The sequence below is a fragment of the Oryzias latipes genome, chromosome 24 (genome assembly GCF_053564925.1).
Source record: "Oryzias latipes strain Hd-rR chromosome 24, Olatipes_Hd-rR_3.1".
NCBI classification, from domain to species: domain Eukaryota; kingdom Metazoa; phylum Chordata; class Actinopteri; order Beloniformes; family Adrianichthyidae; genus Oryzias; species Oryzias latipes.
The window spans coordinates 13,885,749-13,900,223 of NC_136260.1; the positions used below are offsets into that span (position 1 = coordinate 13,885,749).

Below are 14,475 nucleotides of genomic sequence, written 5' to 3' on the forward strand. Positions count from 1 at the left end.
CCAAAACAAACAATTCTGTCACCACTCACGGTTGTGTGTACTATGTGTGTGTATGTATATATATATATATATATATATATATATATATATATATATATATATATATATATATATATATATATATATACACACACACACACACACACACACACACAATTATATTTAGTTTCTGTAGCCCAGCTGTGACTTTGCCTTTAAAAAAAAGAAACGGGGCAAAAATGCGCACACTCCTATGAGACGACTAATTTCAACACTCCTACGCAAGGGAATTAGTGGCAAAAAGATTGCATATCCTTCCATTTTTTATTTTTTTTTACTTAACTTCCAAGTATAAAAGGCCGACGGCGGCAGAAGCAGTTTCTGGTTCAGAGGTGGGAACCTGTTTGGACCACATGCTGGCCTTTGAGACCAGAATTCAGCTGCAGGAATGCAGCTCGACAACCTGCTCCTGTGTGTGAGGCTTGAACTCCCAGAGAGCAAACAAACATGTTTGAACACGGCCCTGGCTGCAGAACCCAAAGAACAGAGCTTTTTCATTTGGTGGGACTGAGCAGACCCCTCAAAGGAGTGTGTGTGTGGACAGGTTCCCACATGATCCTTTTTTTAGACTCATCACCAGAAAATAGATCAAAGTTTTCATCCAAGAGGATCCCACAAGTAAAATTGTAGCTGAAGCACGCCTGAAGGTAAAACCAGGATAAGCTTGGAACCTGTTCTACAACATAAGAGTGCCTGAACTAGTCCCACTGCATACAAGCGCCAGGGTCATGATTCAGAGCAGAGAATTTGGCAATCTTTAGAGGAGGCTCAGCATTTCCTCAGTAACGGTGATCCTCCCTCCCTGTGCTGCTTGACTGGAGCGCTTGCCTTTTTGCAGCACTTTTGAAATCTAAACTACCAAGAAGTTCAATGACAAAAACCACAAAAGCCACAAAAATAAAAAAAACGGAAGTTAAAATTCTTTGTCAAGACTACGTTCCTAAAAATAAAAAAAGTCTAAGTTTTCTGGTGAGTTATTTTCTTAGGAAGTTAGTCAACAGCGAGCTCGTTTTGAAGGAAATACCGCCTTTACTATCGTATAACAGCGCCTTCAGGTCACAGAGCTGATTTCCAGCAGGAAAACTGTCATAAAAAGGTGCTAATTTAAATCAAAATGAGCTCAATAGTCAACTAAATCCAGGTATGGAGGTAGCGTTATCCTGTTATCCCAGGAGCTAGCACGCTAAGCTAACCAGCTAGCTTACGGGGAGGCTAAGTTAAAAGACGGTATCCCGAAAAGAATGACCGGGATTCAGGTGGCGACATGCGGGGTAAAGCTTCACCCGGGTCAGCCTCCACAACCTGGAAAAAATATGGAGCAGAAAATCCGGAAAGGAGTGCCACATCATGGAAAACTCACCCATTCCTCCCTTTGCGCTGCGCCGCGCGATCAAACGTCGGGAATCTTCGCCGCTAGCAGTCAGGTGTGTGGGAGAAGAGGGAGGGTACGAGGAGGAGGCAATCACAAAGTCCTATTTTTGATTGATTCACGGCCGGGGAAAAAGGCGAGTATCCATCAGATCCAGCAGCATCCGCGGCAGCCTCCTCCGTTGAATCTTGAAGTCAGATTGCCGTGCAGGAAGTTCATCGGGAGTCTCCACCTTTCTTGGACTCCAGCTGCCTGAAATCCAAAACAGCCGGAAACGTCGCGAGGTTTTAGGAGAGAGTCCCGCGAGAGGAATGTGGACTGAACCAACCTTTTTTTTCTTCAAATCTAAATTAGCACAGCAAATCAAATTATAGAATATAATCATGAGTTTTTTAGGTTAAAACGACGCTCCTTGGTCATAAATCGTGTGCATTTATAAGCTTTTTATTACCTTTTTATATGTAAAGAATATACATTTAATGAATGGGCAGCAAAACTGAGAACATGGTATATTTCTGTGAAAAATCTGCTAAAAAAAACCACTCTAAAGTTTGCAAAGACATTCTAATAGTGCAACAATTAATCTGAGACGTTTAGTAGCTACAAAGTCTTGGCCGCCTGGCACTTTCCCTTCACCAGCTTGATCACATGACTTTTGTTTTGTTTGTGTTGGTCACTCAGGCATGTAAAAAGCTAATCCAACCATCACCCTTCCTTCACCAGAACACATGACTCATTTGACATACCATCCTACAGAATCCGGATTTTTTTATTTCACGTTTTGAGCTGACGGACAGTGGAGCACTTATGGTGGGTCAGAGGCCATCTTCATGCATTCTGTTCTGTATTGTCAAGGGTAGGGAGCTGTCAATCATAACATGCATTAATACCATAGCTGTAAATCAATAGAAGGTCGCCTTTGGGTCTGATGTTGACATCTGCTGAAAAGTGGAGGTTAGTTTTCAGTGTGGAGATAATACTCCAAAACTCTACTCCAACTTGGTTTTGTTGAAAACTGGAGTTAATCCAGATCAACAAAGAGCACCAATGACACATTTCTTTACTTTTGAGGTAAGTTTCCGTTTGTACATAATCAAAAAACTCTCATTTTTTCCTGGGAGGAGAACATTACTCTTGACCACACAGAATTTTAAAGAAATTATCTTTACAACATAAAAGCAACATTTATACCGGATTAGTGAAATTCAGTTGGAGCCACAAAAGCTAAGAAAATAGTAATAACCCTTCATGTTATTAAAAGGAAAAGGTTAATAATAACTGATACATTCAGGCCACAACTCAAACAACACAAAGGTCAAAATGGAAATAAGAAAGTTAATCTATAGCTTACAGGTAAACATGTGTTGGAAAAAAAAGCAGTTCAATAATCATGTGCACTCATGTGCAAATTCAGATTTAAAAAAATATTTTTTGCATTATTTATTTTTCAGCTATACTAATAAGCATTGTTAGATTGCTTGACAACAACCCCCCCCCCCCTCCCTGCATGCAGCTGCACAGCTGAGGCTGCAGCATGCAGTGCAGTATGTCTGCTACTTATCTCTGTGCTGCCGCAGAGTGAACCGTCAAAAAAAGGAAGTTGTTGGGAGGAAAGGTTTTTCCACATGGGAAACCTGCCAGAAGAGCTGTCAACAGGCTTTCATAGGGGAATTGAAAACACAAACTGTATGCAAATGTGTTTGACCACACTCACACACACACACACACAAATAAAGCCTGTTGGATCCGCTGAATGAATCTGACTCTCCAGTGGATTTCCTGCTGCAAATGCAAACAGTTAGCGCCTGTGATTTGTGTGGGCTGAACTGTTTCCCAGTTTCAGTCATTTGCTGCAAGTTTGATTCAAATGTATACAATCTGTATATTTATACAAACAATTGTACTTTTAAAAATGTTAATTTGTTCTTACTTCCTCTTCACTTATTCCTGTCAAAGTTGCTATAAATATCTCATTAGTGCTGATTTGAGCAACTTCCTGGTATCAGTTCATTACTAAACACATTCTGATCTGCTTGACTTTTTTTTTGGCCAAAGAATATGTTACAAAGTATGACGGTAAGAAATGAATGGCTTGTTATTTTGTAATATTTATAGACAACGTAACCAGCAACTAAAGCGTTTGCAGCACTTTATGACACACACTAATGTCAAATTAATGCTCTTGTTTCAGTTAAGGTTTCAGTCAAAAGGTTAACTGAACATTAAATATTTAAGACAAGACCTCCTGACATGTTTTCTACTACAGGACATCAGAAAAAAAATCGAAAAATAAATACCAACAATAACGTTTTTTTTTTATTTTTGTGTGTGTGTATGTGTCAAATTGTCTTTTTCACAGCAGGTTATTTTATGATTATTTTAGTTCCAATTGCAAAGTCTGTCCAGCAGAGGTCGTAGTGAACTTTCTGATGGAGTTTCTCTGGAGTAAAATGAAGCTCACAAAGGGATCCGGTACGGAGAAACACTGAACACACTCTTTATGAAAATCTAAACATGTACACATATTATAACCATGGTCCAAGTGGCATCTCTGGTTGAGCTTAGTGGGAAAATTAAGCAAGATTTTTATTCTATATTGAGAAGGATTGTTAAATTGAACAAAATATTCAGTACCATTGTCAACATCCACAAATTCAGCAAACACGAACTCCTAATTATTTTAAAAAGCTTAAACTCCCACTCCGATCATCCTTTGATCTATATTCAAAGCATACTCAGTGGTCTTTTATTTTTCATTATAATGTTTTTAGCCAAAATGAAAAAAATAATCTGTGCCATTTTCTAGGACATAGTTTCTGCAGAGGCAGAAGTTTATTAGAAATTCACCTCTGAATTGTGGTGGAAATATTGGCATGGAGTAAGTATGCGGCCATTTCCCATCATCCCTCTGTTTACACTCTCTCCTGCTAGCTTACAGCCCCTCACATCCCCAACCTAACATTTCCAGTGCAACAAAAAGTGGCAAGCAGTATCAGAGCTATCCAGCTGAACAGTTTAGAGCCAGATGCCAGCTCGGACGAGGAAAACAAAGACACACATGGATCTAGTCGTTTACAGGTGGATGCATCAGAAGGAAGCTGGAGCTTGCGAGCTGCTGATTGTAGCTCGCACATCACGCTTTTTCCATCTGTTACTATGTCTGCTATGAATCCACAACAATTGAGTTATTGAATTGGTTAGTACAATAGGGCCCAAATCCACAATTTTTCAAAAAAGAGATATTATATGTTTAATGGTCTTCAAGGGAAAAGATGTCTGATTATGTGCAAAAAAGTCCCAAGTCCGTTATAATGTATCGACTATGCTTGATTTTAAAATGCATAAAGTGCAAAATTCCTGGACTTGGGCCTCTTTTGTGTGGGTTTTGCGGGTTTTGCTTTATCCCATAGATGGCAGCACTAGTTATCCAATATGGCAGTGCCCCTGTTTAATTCAAGAAGGGCCCAAGTCCAGAGACTTTAGTTTGCTAGTCCTTTGAAATGATAAAAGTGAGGTGCTTCATATTATAGCATTTGTAAGCTATGAACTGGTGCTAAATCTGGGTAAAGTATTAACCATTTGGTGTAGCCTCCCTTTAAGCTATGCAATTAAAATAATTTCCTGGAAAAACAAACCTATTGGACTTGGGCCCCTTTTGCACTAACCGATTCAATTTTGCCTAAAGAAGTACTTGAAAATACAATATAAGTTTTATTTTTTTATCTATGACGTCCTCCATCATGAGAAAAATACCACAAAAACATGTTAAAAACACCAAAAAACAATGGGTGGGTCTTTGAAGCCACAAAACTGTGATACTGGTGTTTGTTCACCTGCTTCTCCAAATAACCAAGGGAGGGATAACTTGGCCACCAGAGGAATCCTTTTCTTTTGTTTCCATGAGCAAAGGTAAGCTTTTCTCTCAATCAAGTAAAACAAAGAGCAAGCATCTTCTGTCATTCTGCACATCTACACGTACATTTCTACAAACAGACTCACCTGCTTTTTCAGCAGAATCCTGGCTGTTTGAACTCTTTTTTATGTAAAAGCCAAAGATGTGGTAACCTAAGCAGTTGGTTGTTTTAATCGTGCAAAAGCAATTGGCCCTCTTTATCTATTAGAAGTTTGAAAGTGTTTGCCACACCTATAGGTGTTGCTGGAGAAATGTTGTTTTCCTGGCAGAAATCTGCTGGTAAGAATTCACCTGGCAGGTAAACATAGTTATGGTAACCAAGCTTTGAAGGATTTAAGAGATGGATGGATAGATGTTCAAAAAGAAACTTTGCTTAATTTATCAATAAACACTCACAAAAAACACTCACTAACTGTTTAAAGCGGTTTAAAATAAAAAAGGTTTCTACAGTTCACCAAAGAACCACTAGGTGGCTTCATGAAACACAAACATATCATTCTGCATTCACTCTTTACTATGCACCTTATCAGATTTCAATAAAATGTTTCTGTGACTAAATTTGACTATTTTGTTTAATATTAGTGGTGAAAATTAGGCTTTAACAATCTGACTGACAGCTTAATCTTTGGCTGTAGATTGTTTTTACTTGGCATCTTCTAAATGTCCGCGTTGCCCTTTTTTATTTTCAATTTGGGTTCTGTTATATCATATCAAATCAAGCTGGGATGAGCACAGGGTTGAAAAATGGGCCAATGCAAACCAATGGGTAATGTGACACACCCCATGTCCGTCTATATTCAGTAGTTGGCTATAAATCATTGCCGTGTGGCATTCAAGTACAAGTAAACACGGCTGTTGGGAAGTTTTGAACCTTTTGAAATCAACAACTTGTCCTGATTTGGGTCGTGTTTCAGGTAACTGCTGGAGGGAAGACTTTAAACTCTAAAGTGGGGAGTCAACAGTCAAAGAGTAAGTCCTCAGAAAAATCAGGTTTAGCTCTGAGAAACATTGGTGTTTGCTTGACTTTGAAATCAGAAACAAGAGTAAAGACTTGTCTATAGCAAATCTGTGAATCACAAGAAAAGGAAAAACCTTCACACAGGTGGGTCCAACCTTGATACTCAAACGGAGGGCTTGACAAGCAGCTTAATGTTTCTCTTTTGTAAATAACAGTTTTATGCATGTTTGGTGCAAGACTGTCCCTGTGCTTTGTTTGACTACTGAGTAGGTTCACAGAGTCAACAGAACAGTATGTGCTGAAACTTTCAACAGGCAATAAATAAAGTTATCAATAGGTTGTCTTTCATGGTGATGATGAATTTAAGGTGTGGAGTTGAAAAGTGTTTTTTTGCACAGTTTCCTAGTAAAAAGTCACCACAGGAATCGTGTTCACTCAACCTGACCATCCTAGGGAAACATTGGAAAAATGGTTTCACTTAGGTTTTCACAGTTGTAAAGCAGGTTTAAAATGTGCCTCTTAACTTTGTAATATTCAGTCAGGCTTCTCATTTAATAGAATTTGTACCTGCTTGTTTTCCTCAGGCCACTTCTGTTTGTGTTTTTTGCTTTGGATCAGATCCTCCACCCACATTGGTTCTCATAACACTACTTTGCAGACGATACTCAACTTCATCTTCCTGCCCCACAATATTGACAATACAGTGTTCTCGCTTTTATTGCGAGACTTAGGTTCTAAAAACAACCTCTAATAGGTGAAATCCATAAAGTTGAATTAGAGATCAGTTAAAGTTTTTAGGCTGTAAAACCCCTAACTACACACTTTATAGCCTACTCAGGCAGAAATGAAGATTTTCAGGATACGGAACACAGTAACTGTAAACAAACAAAAAAAGACATGAAGAAACAGGGAGAGAGCGAAAGGTTAACCGCTATGTATTGTGGGACAATTGTACTGTATATATATTTTCAAAGGAATAAACTTTTTCTGACACCATGCCCTTGACTACTAAGGCCAATAGTAGTAATGTTGATGCATGTATAAGTAGAAGAACCCAAGGGGGATTTGATCCAGAACAGGGCTGCTCATTCCTGGTCCTCGAGATCTACCACCCTGACTGTTTTCCAGATCTCCAAGTCCTGCTAGCTGCCCATTAGCTCAATAAGTTGTCTCCACATTCTAATTGAATGAACACGCCTGGTCCAGGTTATCAGCAGCAAACAGTGCAGGGAGAGTTGGAAAACAGGCAGGGTGGTGAGATCTCGAGGACCAGGAATGAGCAGCCCTGATCCAGGGCCTTCTCACCTTGGAGTGTAAGTGCTAGCGACCATACCACAGTGCAACCCCAGGTTGGTTTATTATTTCTAAAATACATGATCAAATTCAAAATTGAAAACATCTAAGCAGTGATTGTCTGCACTCAGACCTTTTGGTAAGGTTAATGTGAGCTTTTGCAGGGGAATTTGGTGATGAATCCTACTGTGAATGCAATGCCTCAGTCATGGTAATACCTCATCAACCGTATGGGCTCAATCCCCCTGCGGGTGATGACTAAGGCATTACTACCAGCCAACACAACACGGGGTTGCCGGAGTCTGCCCAGCTACCGTCGGACGAAGGCGGGGTACACCTGGACAGGTTAGTCCATCAGAGGGCGCTACCACAAGAAACAGAAACAGTATATTATGTATTAGTTTACGTGCTTCTAATCTAACTACTTGAAAGTTATTTTAGTGGCTCTTTTCAAATCTTCTTCTAACTATTCTGGACCTTGATTTGTTTGCTACGAACTAGTTATAGCTAGCTAGTAGCAAAGAGTAGTTTATAGCAATCCAGGCTTTGTTGCTCTTAAACCAGTCAATTCTGTGAACAAAAGCACAACAAGCAGTACACCTCTATGATGTCATGGTCATTAAATAAAATAAAAAAAACGTTTGCTTCCCCTGTTTGTTTCCTTTCCCCACCTGTCATCTCTTTCAGATGTCGCTAAATCTAAAAGAATAATAAATCTGCAGGCTCATAAATCGGAATTAGCCTTTTAAAGTAATTACAACTACTGTGATTAAAGTGTTTGCCAAGTGGCGCGCTTTTGTGCCGGGTGGGCTGCTGGTTTGTGGCTGCTGATAGTAAATAGCTGCATGCATGCTTTGAGGCTTTGTGCATGTGTGGATGCATGAGGCACTCATTAAAGGCAAACGGGGAGATGACTGGAAGCATACGCTCATTGCTTCTCGCCAAGTCTTTCTGCTTGCAACACTCAAATCCCCTTACCCTGCACTATGTACAGTTTTTACTTCAGTTCTATATAAGGCGGCTTCACCCACTAACTGTAGGCCTGTTTGACCCACTGAACAGAGCATGTGCAGCATATGCTCTCCGCTAAAGGCTCCCGCATCTGCTTTTCCTTCTGGGTTCATATTCTGAGGGATTATGCGCTAACCCTTTTAACCGGCTCGCCTAATCTCAAAAGCAGAAGCATACTCTGCAGAAGACCACTCTGGTATTCTGCACGTGTGGGGCAGATGGCGGCCCCTCTGCTGTCTTCTGCTGCTATTTGTAGAAACGTCTGAGGGGACAAGCCCGCTGGGCGTGCATGTACGCAGACTGCATACTAACTGGCTGCCTGACGGGGCCTATAACGCCGCATGCGTGCTGTCTGGAGCGACCTGGTGAACGTATGGATTACAGGACGGGTGACTGGGTGGCTGAGCTGAGCTGGAAAAGTGCTGCTCTGACACACTTGGTGACTGAGCACTATACAGGTCAATCATTCGAGAATAGAAAGATGAAAATGGAAAATTCCCATCAACCCCTTGATTTTACTGCACTTCCCCAAAGTTTCTACTGAGCGTGGAAACAGTTGGCGTGTTTAAATGAACAGGTGATCAAACTCGATGGGCCCTACAAAGCAGGAAATATACATAAATATAGGCCTGCACAATAAATCGCAAATTTCAAGAATTTCAAATATCAAGCTGTGCAATATGCATATCGCAATAGACAGCGAAAATCGCAATAAATGGTTACCTTGAACATGCTAAAACAGTCTTATGGTAGCTTGAAGTATTTAACGAAACAAACAACCCCCTTTATACATTTGACCAATCGAATGGACTCCTTTACATCGTTGACCAATCGGATGGAGCCCTTTTATGTTAGATGTTCGTCTCCTATGTAGATGTGGGTCATTTGGAATGTCCTTTTTAAACTATTGCATTGAAATGCAAATTATGTTTTTGGTTGTTTTGCTATTTTTTCATGTACTGCGAGTTATGTCGTCATGTCATCGCATATCGCAAGTTTTCCTCATATCGTGCAGCCCTGATAAAAGCTATTTTTAGGTAAAAATCTGGTAAATTTTTATTTTACAATACTTTAAGTGAAAAAAAAAACTTGTATCTACATTTCTTTCTAAATGAAACAATGTAATGAAACAAGATGTACTAAAAGAAAACAAATGTGTACTTTAAACAATTTGTCTAAAAACAAAAATCAGAATAACCAACAAAAGATGTAAACATTCTGTCATGGCTAGAGAACACTTTCAGACCCAGATGCTGGAACCCGGAGGAAACACAGCGGGAGACGAGCGTGGCAGGTAAGAGATTTAATGGGAGTTTCTGGAGACAGAGTGTGAGCAGGACAAAAGGTAGGTCCCTGGCGAGAGGCAGATGCTGGTGGCGTCACTGGTGGGTTCCTCCACAGGAAAGAGCAGCCGTCTGAAGCGGGGGTCCAAAGAACAGAGGCAACGGCAGAGGCTCGAGGTGTGACCGCAGGAGAAGACAGAGTGGGGGTTCCGGGCTGAGGCTGATTCTGGCGACCACTCGTGGCATTCCTGGAGGTGAGCAGAAAGAGAGTTTTAGACAAAGCTTGACGTAGCGTGGAAACTAGAGCTTGACAAACTATAACTTGACAATAAGACCAACTATGCACCATCAGGGGCAACGGACTGGCGAAGACTGATGATCCTGGAGCTCCTCATGAAGGTGGATGAGGTGATGAGGTAAGTGGCCGCAGCTGGGGAGAATCAGCAGCCAAGTGGAGAGGAGAGGGGGAGGAGTCTGACAGAGGCACCATATCAGATTCATTTCCCACTCAAATAGGAAATATTAAAAAACAATGTTTTCTGGTATTTAAATCATTTTATTGCTGCACCTTTACCATGATTCTGGTCTATTAAGGCTTTAATTTGTGTTATAGATCTATTTATAAATGTGCAGACTCTGATGACACAATAAATTCTTTTACTTTGTTTCTATGAATGAAGAATTTTGTGGTCACAAATAATATTTTGTTCATATGAATTACCTATTTCCTAGCTGCTTATTAAGAGTTTAGTCGCAGAAATTAGCTATTTATTCATCCCGAATAATATTTCATTCATACAAATTAACTATTTCTTAGCCATGAATTAACATTCTGTTTGTACAAATTAACTATTTTTTGGGCACAAATAAAAATTTTTATCATATGAATTAACTACTTCTTGGTCGCAAAATAATATTTTGTTAGTACGAATTAACTATCTCGAGGAAACATTTTATTTTATTTTATTTTTTGTATGTCATCCAACAGGCTTTGTAGAATCGCACCAACCTCTTTATCAGTCATTTTCATTGCTTTTCCTTATGCTTGCAGAAATAGCATTAAAACATGTCAGAAAGCAGATCCCCACATGTGTTACTCATGTAGTACAAATGTTTTTCTTGGCAAACACAAGCTTGGAAGCCATCAAAACTTGGGATTCATCTGTGAGCAACAAGGCCTATTCAATTATTCATACTCCGTACTCCATTAGTAAGCATTTCCTCACAAAAATAAGACGGAAAAAAATGTCTATGCTGACTTTAGGGGTGAGTGAGTCACAAATCTGATGACAAAGGCCTTTTGGACTTTGTGAGGGTCATTTCACAAAAGAGTAATGGGGAAAAACAACAACTCATTTACAGTCCTGTGTAGGTAAACTCACCTCAAAGTGTGACACAGAAACTAAACACAGTGTAAACTAAAAGCGCTTAAATTCACAAAAGATTTTTATGTAAAATTCGATTCATTGGGTCAGATTGTGTTGTTCTTAACGGGTAATGATGTGTTCTTGTGCCACAGAATTTAGAAATATTTTACATGTTTGATACAAATCACAGAAATAAAGCAAAATGTACACTAATATAGCTTCAAATCAATTTTTATACACAACAATGACCTCTGCGAAGGGCAGGGATGCCAGTTTGGTTTAGTCTGTTTAGCTAAAGTTTAGTATTCTCTTATTGAATTCTATGCATTTATGATCCTTTCAGATTTATGTTTACCTTACAATTACCAGTACGAAGCCCATTGAGACGACTGTTGTTTGTGAATTTGGGCTATATAAATCAAATTGAATTGAATTGTGATGTAATCCAAATACACAAAATCTCCACAGCCCCTATTCTGTTTGAGAAAAATAAACTGCATCCGCTGCTGCCAACTATAAATATCCTTTGAGAACAAAATAAAACTCTATAGCCTTTCACAACCACAAATACACTCTTTGAGCCTTTTTTCCCTTTAAAGACCCCATGAGAAACATTTTTGATTAAAACAAGGTAACTTTTGGGAACTGGGGGTGGACAACTGCTGCTGAGTCAGAGCAAACTCTGACTCTGACCTTTAGATTGTGTTTGTTGTTAAAACGTTACTGGAAACCAAAACACAAAAATGATGACAAGTCTCCCAGAGGCAACTTGTTAAATTGTTGTTATTAATGTAAGGTACACCTCTTTAGCTTATAGTGAGGAAATCAAAGTAACCCTGCAAAGAAGCTAGAATGAACAAAAAACGGCAATCAAGCGGTTGTTGAATCCCATCTGTTTACATCCAAAATACCTAAATGCAGGCTTCAACAGAAAACCACAAGCACAATAAAAACCAACAAGGTCCACATGTCCTCAGAGGTTTTGGATGGAAGTTTACGTCGTGACACTCATTAGCGCAGCTGTCCCACTAGCAGGCCTCCAGTGTGGTCAGACAGATGTTACTCACATGTTGGGACTTGATGACTCTCAGACCGGAGATCCCAAGTCCTCTGATTTGATGACAATATTTATCTACTCAACCTCAACTACCAGAAGCAAGCTTTCCTGGAAGAACCCCAATCCGGATCTTCAGCTCTATTATAAAAACTCTGCATTCAAACAAAGTTTGGATCATAAAGAGCACTGAAATAAATGATAAGGATAGAGTCAAAATGATGATCTGACTGGGACAACATTATGACTTGGTTTCACCAAACCAGAGACATGAACACACTAAAAAATGGGCTGAGGTTCTTATGTAGGTTTGCGAGGAAGTTTATTTGGCTCCTGAAACTCATCATATCCAGGTTACTTGTGTTGATCTTTGGTTTCAAATTGAAATGAAACAATATTACCGTAAATAAGATATATTCGTCACTCTAAGGGCTTTGAATTACAAACTTAGTAGGATCAGATGTTCAGATATCTTTCAGCCACACATTCTCGTTGGCTGGTAAAACAGAAGAATTAGACAATGTTAACTTTTCGCAAAACAAAAATAAAAGCTGAAAGGTCATGTTTATGTTTTTTGGGAACAGTTTGTCTGGAAACGATGGAAGTGGTTAAAAAACAAGTAAAAATCTAGTCAAAATTGAAATTATTGATGAAGTGTAGTGAGTATAGTGAGTACTATACACCCCCCTCCTCACTATCATCGGCAAAAATCTTTATTTTCATGACGCTAGTAGTCAAAAATTAATATTTAAAACAATTTGAATAAATATATACTTAGAAATCCAATTTTGAATTAGTTTTCCTAATATTTGTCATCAGAAAAATGCAACAACATAATAAAAATACCTAAATTACAATTTTCATCCAAGTGGGTCTTTAACGATAGTAAACAACTACTAAAGGAGAATTAGCAATGCTGCTATCAATGACTCATTTTACACTGAAAAGTTTAAACAATCAAATACTTTTTGACTAACGGATGAACATGTCAACCAACTAGTAAACAACAAATCTTGCCAACAAATGGCCACTACCATAATCAAAGCAGTCTTTGACTTCAGTTCTTTTTTTTTTTCTTTTTAGTTAAACATTACTTTTATGGTGATTCTTCTTGATGAAATAGAATATTTGTCAACAAATTTTAGCAGAATAAAACTTGGTTGACAGAATGCAGATGATTTAGCAGAGTAAATCCATTATAATCTCCAAAAAAGAACGTAGTTTTTATAATCTAGTGTGAGATAAAGCAAGAAAAGTAAAATCATAACACAGCAAAACATGCTTTTTTGTGTTTTCATTCAGAAAAAAATATCTCATCAATATACTATTATGTAGACTTTTTAAAATGTTCTTATTCTCATGACAAACCCCTAATTCTAAGTTCTTTTTATTAAAAAAAAAATCAAATAAGAGCGTAAACGTCAGGCTTTTTCAGATTCCCTGCTCTTTCAGGACATGATGACATTATTATATCAGTCTGGATCACCTCTAACAAACACGCCACCTTCGCGCTCCCATTGGTCGAGAAGCCGCGAGAAGCCGCGCCCACTCGGCTGACGTCAGCGCGCCGTCAGGAGGTCCGCAGCGGTCAGTGAACAGGCAGCACTGCACACCGGCAGAGCTGCACATGGGCGCGGCGGCGGTCCTCATCACTCGTCGCTATGGGAATTACCACCGCGTGCTCAGCTGCGCGAGCCCTCCTCCGTCTGAGAGCGCGTCAGTCGAACACACAGACTATAAAACGCTGCAGTTGAGGCTGCCGCTGCTCCACAGACGAGCTCAGCTTCCCTCCCAACTGAGGAGGATGATGATGATGATGATGATGACAAACACCCAGAGATGAAAAGTGTCACTCAAGCAGCCAACTTGGACCTCGTTTGCTCGAACCTTCAACATCTTCTGTAAATCAGGATGATGCCTGTCATGTGTGTGTCTGCAGTGGTGAGTCTGACATTTCCATGCAACTCCCTGCCTGTTGTGTATTCTTGATTGAGGTTTTTCAGTTAAAGGGCCAGTCTCCATTTTTTTTGGTTTGTTTGTCTTTAAGTCGTGTGGAACTGATAATTCTCAGTGAAAACATCTATTTAACCAAGAACTGTACTGATTATCCTTTTCATTAAGGGACACTTAAGTGACAAGATCCTCAAAAATCTGCAGAATAGGTTTAAAGTTACACGGTTAGTCCACT

The 14,475-nt window shown here is 39.4% G+C and overlaps 2 protein-coding genes across 3 annotated transcripts in view; one reads left to right on the plus strand and one right to left on the minus strand.

Annotated features, from left to right (window-relative positions):
- The window catches only part of cd2ap (CD2-associated protein), a 55,768-nt gene extending 54,081 nt beyond the window's left edge, over positions 1–1,687 (minus strand). Inside the window, exon 1 of the mRNA XM_023952734.2 lies at positions 1,400–1,687. Within this exon, the coding sequence (XP_023808502.1) occupies positions 1,400–1,403 (4 nt within the window). The 5' untranslated portion in view covers positions 1,404–1,687. The remainder of the gene's footprint in view (positions 1–1,399) is intronic.
- An 8,297-nt stretch (positions 1,688–9,984) lies between these two features.
- The window catches only part of tnfrsf21 (tumor necrosis factor receptor superfamily, member 21), a 34,077-nt gene continuing 29,586 nt past the window's right edge, over positions 9,985–14,475 (plus strand). Inside the window, exons 1-2 of one of the 2 annotated variants that reach the window (XM_078942691.1) lie at positions 9,985–10,120; positions 10,219–10,282. Coding sequence is in view for 1 of the 2 variants with exons in the window: in XM_023952993.2 (XP_023808761.1) it covers positions 14,199–14,228 (30 nt within the window). In the remaining variant the exon portion in view is untranslated. Of the gene's footprint in view, positions 10,121–10,218; positions 10,283–13,860; positions 14,229–14,475 lie in introns of those variants that run through there. The other variant, XM_023952993.2, reaches the window with a different exon arrangement.